Source organism: Vulpes lagopus, chromosome 19 (genome assembly GCF_018345385.1).
Source record: "Vulpes lagopus strain Blue_001 chromosome 19, ASM1834538v1, whole genome shotgun sequence".
NCBI classification, from domain to species: Eukaryota; Metazoa; Chordata; class Mammalia; order Carnivora; family Canidae; genus Vulpes; species Vulpes lagopus.
Window position 1 is genome coordinate 45,359,844 of NC_054842.1, and position 27,007 is coordinate 45,386,850.

The following is a 27,007-nucleotide window of genomic DNA, read 5'->3' on the forward strand; positions in this document are numbered from 1 at the left end:
ACCCAGTTATATTTGGTTGTATAAATATATCACAGTTTTGTTTATCCATTTACCTGTTGATAGGCATTTGAGTTGTTTATGGTTTTGGATATTACAAATAAAGCTGACATGGACATTTGTGTACAAGTTGTTATATGGATTTGTATTTTCATTTCTATTGGGTAAATAAAAGTAGGAGTGGGATGATTGAGACATATGGTAAATGTGTGTTTAAAGTTATTTTAAAAAAAACATCAGCATTCCAAAGTGGATATACCAGTAGTGTATCACAATGCCAGTTCTTCTACTTCCTTGCCAACACTTGATATAGTCTCTTTAATTTTAGTCATTCTAATAGGTGTATAGTGGTATTTGTGATGAATTGTCATTTCTCGTTGACTAATCATGTTGAGTATCTCTTCCAGTGCTTATTTGCCATGCATGTATCATCTGTGGTGAAATGTTTATTCAGATATTTTACCCATTTTTTTCTATTGAGTTGCTTGTTTTTTGTTATTGTGTTTTGAGTTCTTCATAAATTCTGGATACAAATCCCTTATCAAATATGCAATTTGCAAATATTTTCTTTCAGTCTGTAGTTTGTCTTTTATTTTCTGACAGTTCTTTTGAGGATAGAAGTCCTTAACATTGATACAAATTTGTCAGATTTTTCTTTTTATGGGGGCACCTGAGTGGCTCAGTGGTTAAGCATCTGCCTTTGGCTCAGGTTGTGATCCTGGACTCCCCGTGGGGAGCCTGCTTCTCTCTCTGCCTATGTCTCTGACTCTCTGCTTCTCTCTCTGCCTATGTCTCTGACTCTCTGTGTCTCTCATGAATAAATAACTAAAACCTTAAATTTTTTTTTTTCTTTTTATGGATGTAACTCTTGGCATTTGGCCCTGGCCCTGTGGACTTCCTTTACATTTTTGCAAGCATAGTCACCTATTGTTGAAATTATTTTGTATATTTTATTCAGTATTTCTGAGTATTCATAGTACAGTGTTTTGTAGTACTTGTATTCAGTTTGCTGCTACAACTGAAAGTGTAGTGACTAATAAATGTATGTTTGAAAATTTTATGAAGTTGTAACTTACAGGAATTTTTTTTTTTTTGTTTTTTTGTTTTTGTTTTTGTTTTTTTTTTTTTTTACTTACAGGAATTTTAACCCTGCCTTCTTCTTGATCCAGTGGAGTCTTTGTAACCTGTGGTCTATCATTTATATTTGCAAACAAACAGTTCTATGTTATTTATAATGTTTCTGTTAGAGTAGATAACTTAGGTCAGTGATTAAAAAAACAAAGGATAATGTGAGGTAAACTATTTACTTATGTAATTAGTGTTCAATTAATGCAATTAGAGCTTAAGTAAATTGGATTAATTTGCAGCAGCTATCCAGAAACATGTCTATTACTTTAATGGCCATTTTCTATTTGCATGTTTAGTATCTCATTTCTTTTTTTCTTTATTTTTAGATCACAAAATTTGTCCAGGACAGACATAGAGCCAGAAGAAACAGACTTCGTAAAGATCAACTTAAGAAGCTCCCCGTGCATAAATTCAAAAAAGGTAATTGAATATTTTTATTTTCTAAACAAACACCATTAGTTTATTTAAGAATACGTGTTGCCCTTACTCTAGTACTGTCTTCTGAGTCCTTGCCATATGCTATGCCTAATACTCCGTTAATAATGAGTGAATGTGGGAGATAGTCTTTTGCTGTGGTGAACACAAGTGAAGGCAAGAAGGGGGTAAATGGTCTGGTGAGAATTTATAAACAATAGTGAAACTGACCAAAATGCTTTTTATTATCACCATGTGCCAGCAGTTGCGAACCTAAATGGATATAATACTTCTGTGCATTAAGATTGTCTACTCCCAGTAACCCTCCTTCCACTCTCTGTCCCACCATGTACCACGTTAACATTGTGTTAACTAAATACATAGTTAATGGTGTTGCATTAACTAAACACTCATGTGGCTATTATGTGTTTTAATATATTTTAAATGTATCATCTCACTTAATTTTCATATTTTATGAAATGAATACTTTAATGGGCATTATGGATGAGGAAATAGAGGATCAGAGAGGCAAAAAACTTTACTGTCACACAGCCAGTCCCGACAGAGCTGGGGAGGTGTGTGGATGTAAAAATCTAGTCAGTATAATTTATCCTACCTGTGCTTTAGTACATGCTTGTTAAATCCTTCTGGCTAGTAGCCCCAGACTTTTCAATTCCATATACCAGTAAAAAGTGTTCTGTTTTTTAATTTAGCAGGAAAAAAAATGCATAGAGAGGAGAAACAATGAAGGCATTAAAATTTAGTTCTGCCCAAATTTTATTTTCTAAGTAATAAAATGTTTTTAAAACGTTTCATGTGTAATAACCACTATTTTATTAAAAATATAACATTAACAAAAAACTAGGAAAAACCGCATGTTGAAAGGGATAAAGACATTTATAAAAATGTATTGCACTGTTCCCGTTCAGTGTGGATTAAGTAAATTATTCATAGGCCAGAAGTGGTTTGAGGACTGGCTATAGGAATCACTTTTTTAAGCTTCATTTTGTTTATTTTTATGATTCTAAAACCCATTAAAAAAAGTTTAAAAAATGGATATTGTTCTAGGCATACATGGTGGGTTTTTCATTTGAGTAAGATGATAAAAGCCATTATAGGATTTTGAGCAGGGGAAAGGTAATATGTAAATTAAATGTTAAAAGGGTCTTTCTGCTGCTATGTTAAGAACAGGATATAGGAGGTCTAAGGTAGTATTAGCAGAGAGACCGGATAAAATGCCATTGCAGTAATCCAAGTGAGATATGAATGTGGCTTGAACTGAGTGGTAGGTAGCAGTGGAGGAGATGAAGAAATCTTAAATTCTGGATATATTTGGAAGATGGAATACATTGGATTATTAATGGACTAGATGTGGATAGAAAAACAAGGATGACTCCAGGATGGCATTGCTTTAAATAGAGGTAAGGATGGTTAATAAATGGAGCAGGTTTGGGGGGAAAATGGGGAAATTAGTTTTGGACATGTGGAATTTCAGATGTCTAGTAGACATTATAAAGAGTCTGGAGTTTAAGAGAGGGATCTGAACTGGAGGTATTATATAAAGATGTATTTAAATCATGAGTCTGAATGACAGTACCAAGAGAATGAGTATAGGTGGACAGAAACATACCAAAGATGTACTGGGACATTCCAACATTAAGTAAGGAAGAAGAGGAATCAGTGGTAAAAATGGAGCAGGAATGACCAGTTATTTAAGGAGAAAATCAGAAGAGTGTGCTTTACCAGAAACACTGAAGTGATGCAAATCTATCAAAGAGCAAGGAGTGCTCTTTGATCTGTGTCACATGCTTCTGATAAATAAGTAAGATGAGAGCCAACAGTTGATTATTAGAAGTTACTGATTATCTTGATGAGCAGTTCTGACAGGCCAAAAATCTGAGACTGTGGTGAGTTTGGGAAAGAATGAAAGGAAAAGGATCAGAGACAATTTTTCAAGAAATTCACTGAAAAATGGAAGCAAAGAAATGAGGTAGCAGCTGGTGGAGAAGTTGGGTTAAGAAATAAAGCATGTTTGCTGAAGGAAATTGACGTTACAGTTGACAGGATTGTTGCTGTAATACTAACTTTGAGAAGAGAAGGAGGAATGGGAGCTGGTGCACAAATAGGTGGCCTCGCCTTAGGATGGTAGTAGCAGGGAGCCGTTGAGCTCTGATGGAAGGTAGAATATGTGAGTATAAAATCCTGGGACGTGGGTATTCATGGTGGTCCATCTGTGGAAATTTTCTTTACTTCCATTTTTCTCAGTGAAGTAGGAAACAATCATTAACTGAAGATGAGGATGATGGGAGAGGAGAGATGTTGGAGGTTTAAGAACAGAAAGATGAACTAGTTCTAGGAGAGTGAGTGGGCAGATGGACCAGAGAAATAAAATATGATTAACTGGGAGTCCGAACCTCCCTTTAAGGTTTATAGTTAGGAACCAGTCAACGTAACTAGGTTTTTCTCTAGCCATATTCATCTTGCAGGGTGGTTGTTTTTCTGTACTATCCTGTTTTTTTTAAACGTGAAGTATGATATGTATACAAAAAGTATCTAAGATACATATTTCTGGAACCATCCAGTTTAAGAAATAGAACATTATAGCACCCCAGAAACTATTGTATACCCTTCTAGATCATAATCCTTTCCTTACTGGAAGTAATCATCCAGGCTTATGATATCATTTCTTTGTATTAAATCTTACCAGCTATGTATTCATTCAAAACAATATGATTGAATATTTCCTGGTTTTGAATTGCATTTTTTAAGTTTTAATTTTAATCACCTGGCGTTTATCATGACAAATGTACTTCTTTTTTTTTAATTAATTTATTTATTTTTATTTATGATAGTCACACACACACAGAGAGAGAGGCAGAGACACAGACAGAGGGAGAAGCAGGCTCCATGCACTGGGAGCCCGACGTGGGATTCGATCCCGGGTCTCCAGGATCGTGCCCTGGGCCAAAGGCAGGCGCCAAACCGCTGTGCCACCCAGGGATCCCGACAAATGTACTTCTTAATCCACATCATGAAAAAAAAAATCCACATCATGTACTTCAACTGTCCCCTTTGGTAACCACCAGTTCTCTATAGTTGAGTCTGTTTCTTGGTTTGCCCCCCTCCCTCTCTCTTTTTTACTCCTTTGCTCATTTGTTTCTTAAATTCCACATATGAGTGAAATCATATGGTATTTGTCTTTTTCTGACTGACTTATTTTGCTTAGCATTACACTCTCTAGCTCTATGTTGCAAACGGCAAGATTTCATTCTTTTTATATGGCTGAATAGTATTTCACTGTGTGTGTGTGTGTCTGTCTATCTATCTATCTATCTATCTATCTATCTATCTATCTATCCACATATACATCTTCTTTACCTATTCATCAGTTGATGGACACTTGAGCTGCTCCCATATCTTGGCTATCATAAACAATGCTGTTATAAACATTCGGAGTGTATATATCCCTTTGAATTAGTGTTTTTGTAGTCTTTGAGTAAATATACCCAGTAGTGCAATTGCTGAGTCATAGGGTAGTTCTATTTTTAACTTTTTGAGGAACTTCCATACTGTTTATTAGAGTGGCTGCATCAGTTTGCGTTCCCATCAACAGAGCAAAAGGGTTCCTTTGTCTCCATATCCTCCCCAACACGTGTTGTTTCTGTGTGTTTGAGTTGAGCTATTCTGACAGGTATGAGGTGATGTCTCATTGTAGTTTTGATTTGCATTTCTCTGATGATAAGTGATGTTGAACATTTTTCATGTATCTGTTGGTCATTTGTGTATCTTTTTTTGAGAAATGTTTGTTCATGTCTTCTGCCCATTTTTATTTAATTGGTTTATTTTTTGGACATTGATGGTTTTTTTTTGGATTTGTTGTTGTTTTTCTTTTCTTTAGTGGGCAATGAATTTTTATAAGTTCTTTATATACTTTGAATATTAACCCTTTATTGGACATGCCATTTGCAAATATTTTCTCCCATCCAGTAAGTGCCTTTTAGTTTTGTTATTTCCTTGGCTGTGCAGAAGCTTTATTTTGATAGAGTCTAGTAGTTTATTTTTGCTTTTGTTTCCCTTGCCTCAGGGACCTATCTGGAAAAACATTTCTATAGCTGATGTGAGAGAAATTACTGTGTTCTCTTCTATGATTTTTTATGGTTTCAGATCTTACATTTAGGTCCTTAATCCATTTTGAGTTTATGTTTGTGTATGATCTAAGAAAGTGATCCAGTTTCATTCTTTTGCATGTGACTGTCTAGTTTTCCCACCATCATTTGTTGAAGAGACTGTCTTTTTCTTATTGCAAATTTTTGCCTCCTTTGTCAAAGATTAATTGACTATAAGCATGCTTTTATTTCTGGGTATATTTCTATTCCATTCTATTGATCCATGTTTCTGTTTTTGTGCCAGTACCATACTGTTTTGATCACTGCAGCTTTGTACTATATCTTGAAATTCGGGATTGTTATACCTCCAGGTTTGTTCTTTTTCAAGATTGCTTTGGCTACTTGGGGTGTTCTGTGGTTCCATACAAATTTTAGGTTTGTTTAGTTCTGTGCAAAGTGCTGTTGACATTTTGGTAGGGGTTGCATTAAATCTGTAGATTGTTTTAGGTAGCATGAACTTTGAGCTAATATTTGTTCTTCTAATCCATGAGCATGGAATATCTTTCCGTTTCTTTGTGTCATCTTCAATATCTTTTATCAACATTTTATAGTTTTCAGAGTTTCACCTCTTTGGTTAAGATTATTTCTAGGTATTTTATTTTTGGTGCAATTGTAAATGGAATTATTTTCTTAATTTCTTTCTCTACAGCTTCATTATTCCTTTATAGAAATGCAATGGATTTCTGTATATTGATTTTATATCTTGCAACCTTACTGAATACATTTATTCTATTAGATTTTTGGTGAGTCTTTAGGGTTCTCTGTATATTAGTATCATGTTACCTGCAGATAGTGAAAGCTTTACTTCTTCCTTACCAACTTGGATGCCTTTTATTTCTCTTTGTTATCTGATTGCTGTGGCTAGGACTTCCAGTACAGTGTTCAATAAAAATGGTAAAAATGGACATCCTTGTTTCTGTTCTTGACCTTGGGGGGAAAAGCTCTCAGTTTTTCCCTATTGAGTATGATGTTAGTTGTGGGTTTTTCATATATAGCCTTTATTATGTTGGTGTACATTCCCTCTAAACCTACTTTGTTGAAGGTTTTTATCATGAATGGATGTTGTATTTTGTCAGATGCTTTTTCTGTACCTATTGAAATGATCATATGGTTTTTATCCTTTTACTGATATACATCATGTTGACTGATATGTGAATACTGAACTACCCTTGCATCCTGGAAATAAATCCCACTTGATCATGGAGAATGATTTTTTTTTAATGTATAGTTGGATTTGGTTTGCTAATTTTTTGTTGAGGATTTTTACATCTGTGTTCATCAGAAATACTGGCCTGCAGTTCTCTTTTATTGTGGTTTTTCCTGGTTTTGATATCAGGATAATTCTGGCTTCATAGAATGAATTTGGCAGCTTTCCTTCCTCTTCTATTTTTGGAATAATTTGAGGAGAATAGGTATTAACTCTTCTTTAAAATGTTTCATAGGGGGTCCTGGGTAGTACAGTCAGTTATGTGGCCAATTCTTGGTTTTTAGCTCAGGTCATGATCTCAGGATTGCGAGATTGAGCCCTGTGTCTGGCTTTCTGCTCAGAACAGAGTCTGAACTCTTTCTGCCTCTGCCTCTCCCCCACCAAATAAATTTTTAAAATCCTAAAAATAAAATAAAACAAAATAAAATCAGATATTTTGTAGAATTCACCTGTGAAACCATCTTGTCCTGGACTTGAGAGGTTTATTTATTACTAACACATTTCCATACCTGGTAACTATTCTGTTCACATTTTCTATTTCTTCCTGTTATGGAAGAGTATATGTTTCTAGGAATTTATCCATTTCTTCTAGTTAGTTCAATTTGTTGGCATACACTTTTTCATAATATTCTCTTATAACCCTTTGGATTTCTGTAGTGTCCGTTGTTATTTCTCTTCTATCATTTTTTATTTTGTTTGAGTCCTCCCCCCACTTTGATGAATCTAGCTAGATAAAGTATTCTTGGTTGAAGTTTTTTTTTCCTTTCAGCTCTTTGAGTATATCATGCCATTTCTGTCCTGCAAAGTTTCTGCTAAAAAGCCATTTGATAGCTTTATTGGGTTTGCCTGTTTTGTAACTGTTTTCTCTTGATGCTTTTAAAATGCTCTTTTCACTACTTTTTACTTTTTTCTTTTTATTAATTTTTATTTACTTTTATTTATTTTTTGGTAGCAATGCAAGTTTATTTTTTCCTTTTTTTTAAAATTTAAATTCAATTTGCCAACATACAGTGTAACACCCAGTGCTTATCACATCACATGACCTCCTTATTGCCCATCACCCAGTTACCCTATCCCCCCACCTACCTCCTCTTCTGCAACCATTTGTTCCCAGAGTAAGGAGTCTCTCATGGTTTGTCTTCCTTTCTAATTTTTCCCCACTCAATTTCTCTTCCTTCCCTTATGATTCTTTTCACTATTTCTTATATTCACATTTGAGTGAACTCATACAATTGTCTTTCTCTAATTGACTTATTTCACTCAGCATAATACCCTCCAGTTACATTCATGTCAATGTAAACAGTAGGTATTCATCCTTTCTGATGGCTGAGTAATATTCCATTGTATATATAGACCATGTCTTCTTTATTCATCTGTTGTGAAGGACATCTCAGCTCGCTCTTCCACAGTTTGACTATTGTGGACATTGCTGCTATGTACATTGGGGTGCAAGTGTTTCATAATTTCACTATATCTGTATCTTTTGGGTAAATACCTAGTAGTATAATTGCTAGTTTGTAGCTCCATTTTTAACTTCTTGAGGAACCTTCATACTGTTTTCCAGAGTTGCTACACCAGCTTACATCCTGCCAACACCAACAGTGTGAGAGGGTTCTTCCTTTCTCCACATCCTTGCCAACATTTGTTGTTTTTTGTCTTGGTTTTTTTTTTTTTAAGATTTTATTTATTTATTCATGAGAGACACACACACACACACACACACACACACACATAGAGAGAGAGAGAGAGAGGCAGAGACACAGGCAGAGGGAGAAGCAGGCTCCATGAAGGGAGCCCGATGCGGACTCGATCCCAGGAGTCCAGGATCATGCCCTGGGCCGAAGGCAGGTGCTAAACTGCTGAGCCACCCAGGTATCCCCTCTGTCTTGTTAATTTTAGCCATTCTCACTGGTGTAAAGTGGTATCTCATTGGTTTTGATTTGTATTTCCCTGATAACAAGTGATATGGAGCATTTTTTCATGTCTGTCGGCCATATGTAGATCTTCTTGGGAGAAATATCTGTTCATGTCTTCAGCCCATTTATTGACTGGATTGTTTGGTTTTTGGGTGTTGAGTTTGATAAGTTTTTTATATATCTTGTATACTAACCCTTTATCCGATAACGTCATTTGCAAATATCTTCTTCCATTCCTAGGTTGCCTAGGACTTTTATTGACTGTTTCCTTTGCTGTGCAGAAGCTTTGTATCTTAATGAAGTTCCAGTAGTTCATTATTGCTTTTATTTCATTTGCCTTTATAGACATGTCTTGTAAGAAGTTGCTGTAGTTGAGGTCAAAAAGGGTGCTATGTTCCCCTCTAGGATTTTGATGGATTCCTGTCTCACATTTAGATTTCTTATCCATTTGATTTTATCTTTGTCTATGGTGTAAGAGAATGGTCCAGGTTCATTCTTCTCCATGTGGCTGTCCAGTTTTCCCAACACCATTTATAGTCTTTTTTCTATTGGATATTCATTCCTGCTTTGTCAAAGATTAATTGATCAGAGTTGAGGGTCCATTTCTGGGTTCCCTATTCCGTTCCGTTGATCTATGTGTCTGGTTTTGTGCCAGTACCATACTGTCTTGATGATAATAGCTTTGTAATACAGCTTGAAGTCAGGCATTGTGATGCCCCCAGCTTTGGTTTTCTTTTTCAACATTCCTCTGGCTATTCGGGGTCTTTTCTGGTTCCATACAAATCTTAAGATTATTTGTTCCACCTCTGTGAGGAAATTCCATGGTATTTTGATAGGGATTGCATTGAATGGAATTGTTCTGGGTAGCATAGGCATTTTCACAACATTTAGTCTTCCAATCCATGAGCGTGAAATGTTTCCCCATCTCTTTGTGTATTCCTCAATTTATTTCATAATGTTTTGTAGTTGTTAGAGTACAGATGCTTTATTTCTTTAGTTAGGTTTCTTTCTAGGTATCTTACAATTTTTGGTACAATTATAAATGGGATCAATATATTAATTTCTCTTTTTTTAGTCTCATTGTTAGTATATAGAAATGCGACTGATTTCTGTGCATTATTTTGTATGTTGCCATATTGCTGAATTGCTGGATGAGTTCTAGCAGTTTTGGGGTAGAGTCTTTTGAGTTCTCCACATACAGTATCATGTCATCTACAAAGAGTGAGAGTTTGACTCTTCCTTGCCAATTTGAGTGCCTTTTATTTCTTTTTGTTGTCTGATTATTGAGGCTACAACTTTTAGTACAATGTTGAACAACAATGGTGAGAGTGAGCATCCCTCTCATGTTCCTGATCTTAGGAGAAAAGCTCTCAGATTTCCCCATTGGGTATGACATTCGCTGTGGGCTTTTTGTAGATGGCTTTTATGATATTGAGGTATGTTCCTCCTATTCCTACACTTTGAAGCATTTTAATCAAGAAAGGATGCTGTAGGAGATCCCTGGGTGGCTCAGCGGTTTAGCGCCTGCCTTTGGCCCAGGATGCGATCCTGGAGTCGTGGGATCGAGTCCCATGTCGGGCTCCTGGCATGGAGCCTGCCTCTCCCTCTGCCTGTGTCTCTGCCTCTCTCTCTCTATGTCTATCATAAATAAATAAAATCTTTAAAAAAAAAAAAAAAGGAAAGGATGCTGAGTTTGTGAAGTGCTTTCTCTGCATCAATTGAGAGGATCATATGGTTCTTGTCTTTTATTAATGTGATCACATTGATTGATTTACAAATGTTAAACCACCCTTGCATCCCAGGAAAAATCCCACTTGGTCATGGTCAGTAATCCTCTTAATGTACCGTTGGATCCTATTGGCTAGTATCTTGGTGAGTATTTTGACATCCATGTTCATCAGGGATATTGGTCTGTAATTCTCCGTTTTTGATGGGGTTTTTGTCAGGTTTGGGTATCAACCTGGCCTCATAGAAAGAGTTTGCAAGTTTTCTTTCCATTTCTATCTTTTGAAACAGCTTCAGTAGAACAGGTATTATTTCTTCGTTAAATGTTTGGTAGAATTCCCCTGGGAAGCCATCTGGCCTTGGACTCTTGTTTCTTGGGAGGTTTCTGATGACTGCTTAATTTCTTTACTGGTTATTGGTCTGTTCAGGTTTTCTATTTCTTCCTGTTTTACTTTTGATAATTTATAGGCTTCCAGGAATGCATCCATTTCTTCCAGATTGCCTGATTGCTTGGCATTCATGTGTTTGCTCGTGATACATTCTTAAAATCGTTTGTATTTCCTTGGTGTTGGTTGTGATCTCTCCTCTTTCATTCATGATTTTATTAATTTGAGTCTTTCGGGGGCACCTGGATGGCTCAGTGGTTGAGCATGTGCCTTTGTCTCAGGTTGTCATCCTGGGGTTTTGGGATCGAGCCCTGTATCAGGCTTCCTATGGGGACCCTTCTTCTCCCTCTGCTACTGTCTCTGCCTCTCTCTCTCTGTCTCTCATGAATAAATAAAATCTTTAAAAATTTTTTTTGTCTTTTTTCTTTTTAGTAAGTCTAGCTAGGGGCTTATCTATCTTATTAATTCTTTCAAAGAACCAGCTCCTAGTTTTGTTGATCTGTTGTGCTGTTTTTCTCATTTCTATTTCATTGAGTTCAGCTCTAATCTTTATTATTTCTCTTCTCTTGCTTGGTTTAGGCTTTATTTGCTGTTCTTTCTCCAGCTCCGTTAGGTGTAAGTTTAGCTTATGTATTTGAGATCTTTCTAATTTTTTGAGGGAGGCTTGGATTGAAATGTACTTCCCTCTTAGGACCACCTTGCTTTGACCACAAAGATTTTGAACAGTTGTGCTTTCATTTTTGTTAGTTTGCATGAATTTTTTAAATTTTTCTCTATAATTTCCTGGTTGACCCATTCATTTTTTAGTAAGATGCTCTTTAACCTCTTTCATGGAGAGCATTCACTCCATCAAGTGCGCACCTCTACCTCTCCTAGAAGAAGACAAAGGGTTGCTGCATTCCAGTACTTTGCAGAAATCCAGCACAGAGAGCAGTCACCTGATCCATCTGCAGCTCAAAGTTTATGGCACAACATGCTAAGCCTTTTCCCAGACTCTCTGACCTAAACTCATTTTCCCATTCCAATGCTTGATAACTCTGCTGGCTCAGATGCCCCTGTTCTTTCTGTGACTCTGGGGATACTGAGACCCCACTGTCCCTCCTGTGATTCTGCCTCACTTCACCACTAAGCATCTTTCATGCAGGGCAGTCTCTCACAGGAGCAGATTTGTAAAGGTCCTGATTTTGAGCTCCAGGGCTGTATCACTTTCCTGCAGCCGGTTTACAAAGGCTCCTTCCCCTCTCTGTTTATCTTCCAATATATTCCCTCCATTTCTCTTCTCCATACTCCTACCTTGCAAATAATGGTCACCTGTCTACTTATAGAGTTCCAGCTGTTCATTCTTTACATCTCAGGTTGAATTCATAGGTGTCCAGTATGGTTTGACAGGTATTAAGCTAAATTTAGGGACCACATAAAAGGAGGACCCTTATTCTTACAACATCTTGCCTCACTTTTTACCATTTTAATTACTGTGCATCTTTGTGTGGACTTCCTTAGGCTGATTTTGTCGGGGACTCTCTTTACTTCTTGGATCTGGATTTCTGCTACCTTCCCCAGTTTGTGGAAATTTTTTAATATTTCTTCAAACAAGTTATCTTCCCTCTTTTCTCCTCCTCGGATCCTTATAATGCAAATTGATGGTGTCACTGAGTTCCCTAAGTCTATTTTCAATTTTTATTATTTTTTTTCTCTCTCCTCCTCACCTTGATTTATTTCCATTACACTGACCTCCATGTCACTGATCCATTTTTCTGCTTCCTGTAGTCTACTATTTATTCCCTCTATTGTATTTTTGAGTTATTGAGTTCTTCATCTCTAATTGGTTCTTTTTAATGTTCTCTATCACTTTTGTTGAGGGTCTCACTGAGATCATCCTCCAGTTTTTCTCGTCTCATTAGTATTTTTATGACCATTATTTTAAGTTCTCTATCAGGCATATTACCTGTGTGTTTTGTTTCCTTTGATTTTTGTCCTGTTGTTTCATTGGGGACATATTCCCCTGTCTCCTAATTTTGTCTCTGTCTGTTTCTCTGTGTTAGGAAAGTCAGCTATGTTTCTTGCTCTTGAAAGTAATGGCCTTATGAAGAAGAGGTTCTGCAGTGCAATGTCTTCTGTTCACCAGAACCTGATGGTTTGGGGTATCTCCAATATGTGTTGCGTGTGCCCTATAGTTGTGGCTGAGCTGCTTCTGCCTTCAGTCCCATCATCTGTAATGGCTCTCTGCCCATTCTGGGCAGGGTTTGCTCCTTATGTTGTTAGTGGGCCAGTCTGAGGCCAGCTTTGTCTTGAGTTAGACCAGGCATTTTCCAGAGATGCAGTAGCATGTAACTGCAGGGCACTTTCTCTCTGTTGTCCCCTGAGAAACTTTTGTTGTTGGGTGGGGCCTGCAGTCAGACCAGGTATCTGCCCTTAGCCCACTGCTGGGGTACAGTCAGAATGGTGTGTGTGGTTATCCTTCCCTCTCTCTGGGGCAGGAGTCACTTTGGAGGGCTGTTAGTCCCTGTTGAGCCTACTTGCACCCTGCCAGGCTTGTGGCACTACTTTGGATAGGTTCTGGCCAAGGGCATATTGGAGGCAGGTCTGTAGGAGAATGTAAGGTAGGGCATGCTGCCTCTCTCTCTCTCTCTCTCTGTGTGTGTGTGACTATCAGAAAGAAAGAAAGAAAGAAAGAAAGAAAGAAAGAAAGAAAGAAAGAAAGAAAGAAAGAAAGAAAGAAAGAAGAAAGAAAGAAAGAAAGAAAGAAAGAAAGAAAGAAAGAAAGAAAAGAAAGAAAGAAAGAAAGAAAGAAAGAAAGAAAGAAAGAAAGAAAGAAAGAAAGTTAGGTAGGGGGCAGCCCAGGTGGCTCAGTGGTTTAGCGCCGCCTTCAGCCCAGTTTGGGATCCTGGAGACCCGGGATCAAGTCCCACGTCAGGCTCCCTGCATGGAGCCTGCTTCTCCCTCTGCCTGTGTCTCTGCCTCTCTCTCTCTCTCTCTGTCTGTCTCTCTCTCTCTGGTCTCTCATGAATAAATAAATAAAATCTTTTTTAAAAAAGAAAAAGAAAGTTAGATAGGAAATGTTGGTGCTTCACTGGTTCCTGTAGTTGTCTGTGTGCCTAGGCTGGGGAGTGAAGGAAGGAAATGGATCCTTCTGACTCCTTTGTTCCTGGAGAGGTTTCCCCTCCAGTATGTACTCTGAGATTATTAATCAAATCCTTCTCCTGTATACCCCAAGTTTTTTTTTTTTTTTCAAACTAATGCTTCTATGCTCTGTCTCTGTGGGGCTATTTCTTGTGCTGCCTTTTTAAGGGTGGGGGCTTCATTTCCCATTACCCTCTTGGCTCTTCCAAAGTAGAGCCTGCTAATTTTTAAAGTTCCTGAGTAGTAAGCCCAGCTGATTGTAAGAACTCAGAAAATTATGCCCCTTCGGTTTTCATGCAGTTTTATGCATTGTGCCTGGAGCACTTGGTGTGAGGGTCTACTCCTCTCCCCCCCTTTCTGTACCTTTCATGTCCCTCCCTTCCCTGGACAGTTCCATCTGGCTCCTGACATTGTCTCCACCCTTCTTGCCCTTTTTAGGTGGCCTTGTCTCTACATTTAGTTGTGGAGAGACTGTTCTGCTAGTCTTTGGGTCATTTTCTGGGTTATTTATCTAGTTGTATCCGTAGGATGAGGTGAGCTGAGGGTCTTTCTACTCTCTCATCTTCTTCCTGGGATCTAGAACTTCATTGCTTTTCATGGCTGAGTAATATTCCATTGTGTATTTCTTTTTTTTTTTTTCCCCAAAAGATTTTATTTATTGGGATATCTGGGTGACTCAGTTGGTTAAGCTTCTGCCTTCAACTCAGATCATGATCCCAGGGTCCTGGGATCGAGCCCCACGTTGGCTCCCTGCTCAGCCAGGACCATGCTTCTCATTATCCCTCTGTGGCTCCCCCTGCTTGTACTCTGTCTCTCTTTCTTCCTCCCGAATAAATAAAATCTTAAATAAGAGGGGAAGAGAGAGCAAGAGTGCAAGAGCAGGGGGAGGGAGAAGGAGACTCCCTGGCTGAGCAGGGAGCTGACTTAGGGCTTGATCTCAGGATGCTGGGATCATTTTTCAAGCTGAAGGCAAATGCTTAACTGCCTGAGCCACTCAGATGCCCCCCATCATGTATTTCTACCACATTTTGTTTATCTAGTCATCTGTTAGTGGACACATGGGTGGGTTGCTTCCACATTTTAGCTATTGTGAATAATGATGCAATGAAAATTGTAAAAGTGTATGTTTGAGTTCCTGAATTCAGTTCTTTTGAGTACGTATACCTAAAGGTGGTGTTGCTGAGTTGTTTGGAAATTCTGTGTTCAAGGTTCTGAGGAACTGCTCGTACTGTCTTTTGCAGCTACTACACCATTTTACAGTCCAAGCAGCAGTACAGAAGCATTCTTCTTTCTCCTTATTTGTGAGTTAATTTTTATGTATAGTGTGAGATAGGGCTCCAAGTTTTTATATACATTGTACGTGGAAATGCAGAAATCTCAGCACCATTTGCTGAAAAGATTATTCTTTCTTCATTGAATAGTCTTTCACCCTTGTCAAAAACATTGGCTATAGATGTATGGGTTTATTTCTAGACTCTCAAGTCTCTTCTATTGATCTGTATGTCTGTCCTTATGCCAGTACTACACTGTTTTGATTACTTTAAATTTGCAGTATATTTTGAACAGGGAAGTATGAGTCCTACCTTTTTTTTTTTTTTTAAGAATGTTTTAGATATTCAGGATCCCTTGCCAATTACATTTGAATTTGAGGATCACATTTTCCATATCTTCAAAAAAGGCTGTTGGAATTTGGGTAGGGATTATGTTGAATTTGTAGATTGCTTAGGATATTATTGCCATCTTAATATTAAGCTTTCCCAATCTATGAGCATGGAATGTCTTTCTATGTATTTAAGTTTTTAATTACTTTCATCGATGTCTTATATTTCTCAGTATACAGGCCTTTCATTTCTTAAAATTTTTCCTAGGTATTTTATTCTTTAAGATGCTATCGCAAATGGAATTGATTTCTTAATTCCCTTTTTGGATTGTTCATTGCTAGTGTACAGAAACTCAACTGATTTTTATATAATGGATCTTGTAACCTCCAAATGCTGAATTTATTAGCTCTAGTAGCTTTCTTATGAATTCTTTGCGATTTTCTATATATAGGATCATGTCTTCTATAAATAGACATAGTTTTACTTTTTCCTTTCCAATGTGGGTTCCTTTGCTTTCTTGTCCAACTGCTCTAGTAGTAATGCTCTGTGATAATGTTGAATAGCAGTGGTGAAAATGTGCATCCTTTTCTGTTCCTCATCCAAGAAGGAAAACAGATGGTCATCCACTATTGAGTATAATGTTAACTGTGTGATTTTCAAAAATCCCCGTTATCATATTGATACAGTTCTCTTTTTAAAAAAGATTTCATTTATTTATTCATGAGGGACACACACACACACACACACACACACACAGAGAGAGAGAGAGAGAGAGAGAGAGAGAGAGAGAGAGGCAGAGACACAGGCAGAGAGAGAAGCAGGCTCCATGCAGGGAACCTTATGTGGGATTCAGTCCCGGGTCTCCAGGATCACACCCTGGACTGAAGATGGTGCTAAACCGCTGAGCCACCCGGGCTATCTGATACAGTTCTCTTTTATCTAAATTCATTTTTTGGTATGCCCAGTTCTGGCACCATTTGTTAAAAAGACTGTCCTTTCTCCTTTGCGCTGTTGTCAAAGAGTAGTTGACTACATTCGTCTGTTTCTGACCTATCTCGTCTTTTTTATCTGTTTATTCTTTCACCAATTCCATACTGTATTGATTATTGTAGCCCTAAAGCTGGTAGTATTAGCCCTTTAACTTTCTTTTTCTTCATTATTGTGTTGGCTGTTGTGGCGTTTAGCCTTTCCATATAAACTTTGAATCAGTTTGTCAATATCTAAGAAAGAAAAAAATGCTGGGTTTGGGGATTGCATTGAATTTATTATAATCCAGTTAGGAATCCCACTTTGGTCATAGTCTATAATTTTTTTATGCATTGTTGGATTCAATTTACTAATATTTTGTTGATAATTTATCATGAGAGGTAGTAGTTTTCTTTTCTTGTAACATCTTTCATTTTTGTATGAGGGCAATGCTAACTTCATAAAATGAATTAGGAAGTATTCCCCCTGCTTCTGTTATCTGGAAGAAATTGTAAAGAATTGATAACTCTTCTTTAAATATTTGATAGAATTCACTCATGCAACCAGCTGGGTCTGGTGCTTTCTGTTTTGGTATGTTATTAGTTAGTGGTTCAGATTTTATTTTTTAACATGTGCAGGTCTACTAAGACTGTCCTTGTGTGAGTTTTGTTAGATTCTATCTTTCAAGAAATTGGTCTGTTTCATTGCCATCAAATTTGTGGGTACAGCGTTGTTCACATGATTCCTTTATTAGCCTTTTAATATACATGGAATGAGTAGTGATAACCCCTTTTTCATTTCTGATATTGGTAATTTGTGCTTTTTCTCTTTTTTTTTTCTGAGCTTTGTAGGGGCTTACTGATCTTTTCAAAGAATCAGCTTTTGTTTCATTGATTTTAAGTATTGATTTCCTATTTGCAACTTCATTGATTTCTGCAATAAAATAAAATAGGATTATTACTCTTTTTAATTTCCTTTTTTGGATTTATTTGCTCATTTTCTAGTTTCATAATGAGAAAGTTTAGATTATTGATTTTAGATTTTCTTTTCTTACAAACACACATGGACACACACACACATCCATCCAGTGCTGTAACTTTCCCTCACTGCATACCACAAATTTTGATAAGTTATATTTATCATTTTAATTTATTTAGAAATGTTTAAAAGTTTCTCTTGAGGTTTCTCCTTTGATGCATGAGTTATTTAGAAGTGTGTTGTTTAATCTCCAGGTATTTGGGGATTTTCCAGCCCTCTTTCTGATACTGGTTTCTAGTTTCATTAAATTATGGTTTGAGAGCAGACATTGTGTGATTTCTTTTAAATTTCTTTAGGTGTGTTTTATGGCTCAGAATGTGGTCTGTATTGGTGATGTCCCATGTGAGCTTGAAAAGAATGTATATTCTGCTCCTAGTTGGATGACATACTCTATATGTCAATTATATCTAGTTGATGTTTGATGCTTTAGAGTTCAACTGTATCCTTACTGATTTTCTGCTTACTGGATCTGTCCATTTCTAATAGAGGGGTGTTGAAGTCTCCCAACTATAATAATGGATTAATCTGTATTCCTTGCAGTTATTATCAGTTTTCACCTTAGGCACTTTGTGCTGTGTTTATGCATATACACATTAAGATTTGTTATGTCTTTTTGGAGTATCAAGCCTTTTATCATTATATAATGTCTCTTTTTATGTCTGATAACTTCCCTTGCCCTGAAGTCTGCTCTATCTGAAATTAATAGAGCTACTCTGCTGTATTTTTATTGGTATTATTAGAATGTGTCTTAGTCTGTTCAAGCTACTATGACAAAAATACCATCCGTGAGTGGTTTGAACAACAGATATTTATTTCACATAGTTATGGAGCCTGGGAAGTCTTTTAGTTGATGTATTTAGACCGTTAACATTTAAAGTGATTACTGATGTCGTAATTAGCATCTACCATTTTGCTACTGTATTTTTTATTTTTGTCTTCATTCTTTGTTCCTATTTTTGTCTTCCATTCTTTTCCTGCCTTTCGTGGTTTCAATTGAGCATTTTCTCTCCTATGATTCCATTTTTTCTTCCTATTAGTATATTAATTAAACTTTCTTTTCTAGTGGTTTCCTCAGGTTGCACTATACATCTACAACTAACTTTCAAGTAACAATATACTGCTTCACAGGTAGTAAAGTACATTAAAACGAAATATTCCTAATTTCTTTGCCCCTCCATCCCTTATATCATTGCTGTCATTCACTTCATATGTACATAAGCATATATCAACATTTAGATAAACATACATAATTGAATATATTGGTGCTACTATTATTTTTAACAAATGCTGTTCGATCAGTTAAGAATGATAAAAATGGGGGTGCCTGGATGGCTCAGTTGGTTAAGTGTCTGCCTTCAGCTCAAGTCAGGATCTCAGGGTCCTGAGATTGAGCCCCGAGTCAGGCTCCCTACTCAGCAGGGAGTCTGCTTCTCCCTCTCCCCCACTCCTCCCACTGGCTTGTTTTTTCTTTCTCAAATAAATAAAATCTTAAAAAAATAAAAGATAATTATTTTACCTTAATTTATTCCTTCTCTAGTACTCTTCCTTTATATATATTCGATTTTCTGACCTATATCCTCTTCCTTATTGTAGAATTTAACATTTCTTGCAAGAAAGATCTACTGACAAATTCCTTCCAAGTTTTGTCTGAGAAAATGTTTTGATTTTCATGTGTGTGCTTAAATCTTTTTTTATTGTGGTAAAAAATGCATAATGTTAAATTTACTATCATAACCATTTTTAAGCATATGATTCAGCAGTGTTAATTATAATTGTTGTATTATAGATTTCTAAATTTTTAAATCTTGCAACACAGAAATTATACTTATGAAGTATTTATTTCCCCTCCCCAGTCCTCCAGTTTTTGCTAACCACATTTTTACCTTCTGGTTGTATTGTTTTTTTTTTTTTAATATATAGGTACTGCATATAAGTAAAATCATACAATATTTGTCCTTTTATGACTGGCTTATTTTGCTTAGTGTGTCCTCTAGGTTTATCCATGGTATAGCATGTAACAGAGTTTCCTTTTTAAAGGCTGCATAATATTATATTGTGTGCATATACCATGTTTTCCTTATTCTTGCATCTGTTTGTGGACATTTGGGTTGCTTTCACTTCTTTGCAATTGTGAGTAATGCTACTATGAACATGAGTATGCAAGTATCTTTTTGAGACCCTACTTTGAATTCTTTCGGGTATATACTCAGAGTTGGGATTGCCAGATGATGTAATAATTTTATTCTTAACTTTTTTTTTTTTCAGGTAAAATTTAGGGACTGTTTTCAATAATGGCTGTGTCATTTTATGTTCATTTTACGTATGCATCAACCATGCATAAAGGTTCCAACTTTTCCAAATTCTTCCTACCATTTATTTCCTGTTCTTTTGATACTAGCTTTCTTGATTGGTGTGAAGGGGCTATCTTATGGTTTTGATTTACATTTCTCTAATGACTATATTGTTTTATGTGCTTTTTAGCCATTTTTATATCGTCTTTGGAGAAATTACTCAAATCCTTTACCCAGTTCTTAATTGGGTTATTTTTGTTGCCACTGTTGAGTTGTAGAAGTTGCATATTTTTTTTTGGATAATAACTTTTCAGATATATGATTTGCAATTTTCTTCCATGCTGTATGTTGCCTTTTCACTTTGTTGATTGTTTCCTTTGACACAGAAATTTTAAAATTTGGCTTAATTTTTATGTTTTTATTTTGTCGATGCTTTCTTTTGTTTCCTGTGCTTTTGGTGTCATATCCAGGAAATTACTACCAAATCTAGTGTCCTAAAATGTTTTCCCTATGTTTTCATGTAAGAGTTTAGGTCTTACTTTTAGGTATTTAATCCATTTCGAGTTCCATTTTGTTTATAGGTCCAACGTCATTCTTTTGCCTGCGGAAATTTAGATTTCCCATCACCGTTTATTTGAAAAGACTGTCCTTTCCCTGTTATCGTCTTGGCACCCTAGCCAAAAATAATTTGGCCATATGTGCAAGGGTTTATTTCTGGGTGCTCTGGGTTTTTTTTTTTCTTTTGCCTTATATATCTGTCTTTATGCTAGTATACCTTGTCTTAATTACTTAATTACTGTGGCTTTATACTAAGTTATGAAATCAAAGAATCTGAGGCCTCCGTTTTTGTTCTTCGATTTCAAGATAGTTTTATGCCTGCTGTGTAGCTCAGTGGTTGAGTGTCTGCCTTTGGCTCAGGGCATGATCCCGGGGTCTAGGATTGAGTCTCGCATCGGGCTCCCTCCAGGGAGCCTGTTTCTCCCTTTGCCTATGCTCTGCCTGTCTCTTATGAATAAATAAATAAATAACATCTTTTAAAAAAATTGTTTTAGCTATTTGGTGACCCATGAGATTCCATATGAATTTTAGGACTTTTTTTTCCCCCACTCTATCTGTAAAAACTGCCATTGGGATTTTGATGGATATTGCATTGAATCTGTAGATTACTTTGTATAGTGTGGTATTTTAACAATATTAAGTCTTCCAATCCATGAGCACAAGATATCTTCTCATTCATTTGTGACTTCTTTGATTTCTTTTAGCACTGTTTTTTAGTTTTTAACTTCTTTGGTTAAACTTATTCCTGAGTATTTTTTTCTACTTTAATAAATGAGATTTTTTTTAGTTCCCTTTTTAGATGGATCATTGTTAGTGTATAGAAATGTAACTGACTTTTTTTGTTATTTTGTATCCTTTAACTTTGCTAAGTTTATTTATTAATGCTAACAGTTTTTTTTTGGAAATCCTTACAGCTTTGCAGATGTAAAAGCAAGTCATCTGCAAACTGATATTTTTCCTCTTCCTTTCAAATTTGTATTCCTTTTCTTTTTCTTGTCTGATTCCTCTGACTAGAACTTACAGTTCTTTGTTGAATAGTCTTAGAGTGGGCATCATTGACCTGACCTCTTCTTGATTTTAAAAGTTTCAGTCTTCTCCCACTGCATATGTTAACTGTGAGCCATTAATGTATGGTTTCATTTATTATGTTGAGGTAGTTTATTTGTTTTGTTTTGTTTTGTTTTTAAGTCACGTTAGTATATTGAATTTTGTCAAATAAGTGCTCTATCTGCATTGAGATGATCACGTTTTCTTGCCTTCATTTTGTTAATACAGTGTATTACATTCAATTTTCATGTTGAACCATCCTTGCGTTCCATGTGTTAACTTCACTTGGTTGTAGTGTATGATTCTTTTAATGTGCTGTTGAATTTGGTTTAAGAGTATTCTATTTAGGGATCCCTGGGGCTCAACGGTGAGTGTCTGCCTTAGGCCCCAGGGCGTGATCCTGGAGTCCTGGGATCAGTTCCCGCAATGGGCTCCCTGCATGGAGCCTGTTTCTCCCTCTGCCTGTGTCTCTGCCTCTCTCTCTTTCTCTCTCTCTCTCTCTCTCTCTCTCGCTCTCTGTCTCTCTCTCTCTCTCTCTCGTCAAAAAAAAAAAAAAGTATTCTATTTAGAATTTCTGTATCAACAATATTCATCAGGGAATTTGGTTTTTGATTTTTTGTGTGTGACTTTTGTTTTGGTTTCAGGATAGTGCTGACCTCATAGAATGAGTTTGGGAGTATTTCCTCTTCTCTGATTCTTTAGAAGAATTCGAGGGTTGGTGTTAATCTTTTTTAAATGTCTGGTAGAATTTAATAGTTAAGGCATCTAGTTTTGGGCTGTTCTTTGTGGGAAGGTTTTTGAATACTGCTTCAATTTATTTTACTAATTATAGGTCTGTTAAGATTCTTAAAAATTAGAAAAAATAATAATAAAAAAAAAAAATTAAAAAAAAGGGATCCCTGGGTGGCGCAGCGGTTTGGTGCCTGTCTTTGGCCCAGGGCGCGATCCTGGAGACCCGGGATCGAATCCCACGTCGGGCTCCCGGTGCATGGAGCCTGCTTCTCCCTCTGCCTGTGTCTCTGCCTCTCTCTCTCTCTCTCTCTGTGACTATCGTAAATAAAGAAAAAATAATAATAAAAAAAAAAAATTAAGATTCTTAAAAATTTCCTTATGATTCAGTGTTGATAGGTTGTACAATTCTAGGAGTTTATCCTTATTTTCTTGGTTATCCAGTTTGTTGACCTTTAATTATTCATAGCAATCTCTTTTAATCCTTTTTATTTTTGTGACATTAGTTGTAATATCTATCTTATTTATAATTTTAGCTATGAATCTTCTCAGTTATTCTAGCTAATGTGTCCATTTTATTTTTTTCATAAAGTGATTGAGGGATTTTTTTTTACCTTTTTATTCTGTATTTCATTATTTCTGCCCTCATCTTTATTATTTCTATCCTTCTAACTTTGAGTTTAGTTTATTCATACTTTTCTAGTTTCTAGAGAGGCTAGTTTGTTGATTTGAGCTCTTCCTTCATGAAATATAAGTGTTTACTGCTTATAAACTTTCCTTAGTACTGCTTTTGTTGCATCCCTTAAGTTTTGGTACACTGTCTTCATTTTCATTTGTTTCTAGATATTTACTAAATTTTCTTTGTGATTTCTTTTTGATCCATTAGTTATTTAAGAGTATATTGCTGAGTTTCCACATATTTATGGATTTTCCTCTTTTCCTTCTCTTGATTCTGGTTTCATCACCTTGTGTTGGAGAAGGTACTCTGTAGGACTTCAATCTTCTTAAATTTGTGGCCTTCTTAATATTTTGTGGCCTAACATGTGGTCTATCTTGTAGAATGTCCCAGGTACTCTTGAGGAGAATGTATATATTCCTCTGTTACTGGTTAGAGTGTTCTGTACTATGTCTGTTTGGTATAATTGGTCTGTAGTGTTGTTCATGTCCTTTCTTTGCTTATGGAATTGTGTGATGGTTTATGGATAGCCATATCTGAAAGTGAGGTTTTGGAGTTTCTTAGTACTATTGTGTTGCTCTTTCTCCCTTTAGTCAGTGTTTGCTTCATAAATTTAGTGCTCTAATGTTAGCTTCCATATATATTTAAATTGCTATGTCTTACTAGTGAATTGACCTCTATTATTAGAGTGTCTTTGTCTCTTGTGACAGTTTTTTTTTTTTTTTAAGAATTTTACTTATTTATTTGAGGGAGAGAGAGAGAGAGGGAGAGAGAGAGAGAGAGAGATCATTAGCAGGGGGGAGGGGCAGAGGAAGAAGCAGACTCCCTATTGAGCAGGGAGCCTGATGCAGGACTTGATCCAGGACCCTGAGATCATGACCTGAGCCAAAGGCAGATGCTTAACTGACTGAGCCACTAGGACCCTTCTTGTGACAATTTTTATCTTAAATTCTATTTTGTTGAGACGCCTGGGTGACTCAGCGGTTGAGTATCTGCCTTTGGCTCAGGGCGTGATCCTAGAGTCCCTGAATTGAGTCCTGCACTGGGCTCTTTGCATGGAGCCTACTTCTCCTCCCTCTTCCTGTGTCTCTGCCTCTCTATCTCTGTTTCTCATGAATAAATAAATACAATCTTTAAAAAAAAAATTATTTATTCATGGGAGACAGAGAGAGGAGAGAGAGAGAGAGAGAGAGAGAGGCAGAGACACAGGCAGAGGGAGAAGCAGGCTCCATGCAGGGAGCCCTCGACATGGGACTCAATCCCGGGTCTCCAGGATCAGACCCTGGGCTGAAGGCAGGTGCTAAACTGCTGAGCCACCTGGGCTGCCCTAAAATCTTTGAATAAAAAAAAAAAATCTATTTTGTTTGTTCTCTTGGCATAGAATATGGCATAGAATTCTTTTATCTGCCTTTCACTTCTACCGTATGTGTCCTTAGATGTGAAATGATTCTCTTGTAGACAACATATAGTTGGATCTTGTTTGTTTGGGCTTTTTTGAAAATCCATTTTGCCAGTCTATATCTTTAATTGGTGTAGTTAGTCTGTTGATATTTAAAGTAATACTGATGGAGAAGGACTTACTCTTGCCATTTTTGTTTCCTGTCTTGCAGGGTTTTTTTAGTGGCTCTTTCCCTCTCTTGTTTTTTTCATTTGTATTTTCATTTTGTATTTTGTGTGCAGTGACACGTTTTGATTTCTCATTTTCCTTTGTGTATATCCTATCAGTATTTCCTTTGTGATTATCATTGCAATTTCACAAAACATCTCAAAGTTACACAGTTCTAAACTGATAACGTCAGTCATGTATAAAAACTACTCTAAATCTCTGCCTTCTCTCATTTTGTTGTTGATTACACAGATTGTTTTTACATTGCATATATCCATTAACATAGATTTATAATTTTTTATGCCTTAAAAATTCATATGATTTTGTGTTTCTTTTTATTGCCTTTTTTTGCTTCATCTTGTAGAGCAGGTCTAGTGGTGATGAGTTTTATGTTTTGTTTTGCTTTAATCTGGCAAAGGCTTAATTTTAACTCCATTGTTTTTGGAAGAAAATCTTTTTTTTGCTGGCTATAATATTTTTGGAAGCTTTTTCATTCAGCTCTTGAAATATATATCCCACTCCACTCCCTTCTAGCCTGCAGGGTTTCTTCAAAGAAATATGATAATCTAAAAGGTGTTCCTTTGTATGTGACAAGTCACATTTTTCTTGCTACTCCTATATCTGTGACTCTTGACAGTTTGTTTTGGTGTAGGTCTCTCCAGACTTATCCTTCTTGGAGTTTAGGTCATTTCTGTCTCCAAATTTGGGAAATCTTTGTCCGGTTTTTCAAATAGGATTCCCTGCCCCTTTCTGTTCGTTCTCATAGGACACCAGTAATGCATATGTTGTTCTGCTTGATGATGTCCCAAACATTCCTTAGGCACTCTCTTCATTTTTCTTCATTCTTTTTTAATTTTTGTTCTCTGCCTTGGTAATTTCAAAAGGCCCATCTTCAAGTTTGCTGATTCTTTTGCTTGGTCAAGTCTCCTGTTGAAACCCTCTGAGATTTTTCAATTCAGTTATTGAATTCTTCAGTTCCAGAATTTCAGTTTGGTTCTTCTTCATAATTTCTCTTTGTTGATATTTTTTTCATGCATCGTATTCCTGATTTTGTTTAGTTGTCTTTTTTCTTTTTAATTCATTGAAGGTCAGTCTCACAATATTTTTTAGTTCTTCGGCAAATTCTATTTTTCTTTTTTTAGATTTGGTTCCTGGAAATTTGTTCTTTTATATGTGTTACGTTTCCCTGCTTCTTTGTGTATCTTGTTACTATTAGGTTTTGAGATTTTGGCATTTGAAGAATCAACCTACTCTCCCAGATTTTGCAGTCGGGTTTCTAACAGAGAAGACTTTCTCCCGGACTTAGAGTTATGGAGACCTCTCAAGCCCTTTTTGTAATTACCTATTTGAAGAGTTTTGCTGGTTTCTACTCAGGCGCTCCCCCTGTTGTATGTGTACAGTATTGCAGCCTCTCATGGTAGAGTAAATTGTGATACTGAAGCTCTACCTAGTGAGTGTCTGTAGTACTGCAGACTGTAGTACATAGTTAATGATCTTTCTTTTTTTTTCAGAGATTCCCAACCTGGCTCCCCATTCTTGTCAATACTTGGACACATCAAGGCAAACTCTTCTCTTGGGAAGCTCCTCTAAAATTCTGACATTGGATATACATTCTACACCTTTCCCTCCCCAGATAGAAGACAGGAGTTAGGGGGTTCCTCCCAAATATGATAGGTATGTGCAAAAGAGGGGCTCTGGCATGAGGAAGTGGATAGTTTCATGAATTTTCTTACTGGGCTTTGATGCTGTTGGCTTCACCCACGCCTGGGGTGCAGAAACCTTTGAACTGTGTTTTAGATTCCTTACAGAGTCATTTGCTCTGTTATTAAGTCTGTGTTTCCATGGCTGCAGGGAGAATTAGGGCTTCCTGTTCTGTCATCTTGCTGACATCACTACTTTCCTTTGCTTTTGAAGGATAATGTTGTAGGGCACAGAGTTCTAGGTTTGGGTTTTTTCCTTCAAGACTTTCAACATTCCCTCTCTTTTTGTTCTTGTGGTTTCTGAGGAGAATCAGATGTTAATTCTTATCTTTGTTTCCCATACATGTGTTTTTTTCCCCTCTGGCTTCTTTCAGAATCTTTTTTTTTTTTTTTTAATCTTTGATTTTCTGTAGTTTTTTTTTTTTTTTTTTTTTTAAAGAATTTGTCCTGCTTAGTGTTCTCTGATATTCCTGGACTTTTGATTTGTTGTCTTAAGTTAACATAGAAATTCTCAGTCATTGCTTCAAATACCACTTCTGTTCCTTTTCTCACTTCTCCTCCTGATGACTCCCATTGTGCATCGTTATACCTTTTTAAGTTGTCTTACAGTTCTTGGTTATTTTGTTATTCTGTTTTTTTTTTTTCACTTTTTCCTTTGCTTTTCAATTTTGTAGGGTTTTTTGGATGTATCAACTCAAGAGATTCTGTCCTCAGCTTTGTCCAGTCTACTAATGAG

The 27,007-nt window shown here is 36.4% G+C and overlaps 1 protein-coding gene across 4 annotated transcripts in view; it reads left to right on the plus strand.

Annotated features, from left to right (window-relative positions):
- Positions 1 to 27,007, plus strand: part of RNF13 (ring finger protein 13) — a 150,411-nt gene that overhangs the window by 106,719 nt on the left and 16,685 nt on the right. For all 4 annotated transcript variants that reach the window (XM_041734007.1, XM_041734006.1, XM_041734008.1 and 1 more), the window contains one exon: positions 1,452 to 1,545. In XM_041734007.1, the coding sequence (XP_041589941.1) occupies positions 1,452 to 1,545 (94 nt within the window). The remainder of the gene's footprint in view (positions 1 to 1,451; positions 1,546 to 27,007) is intronic.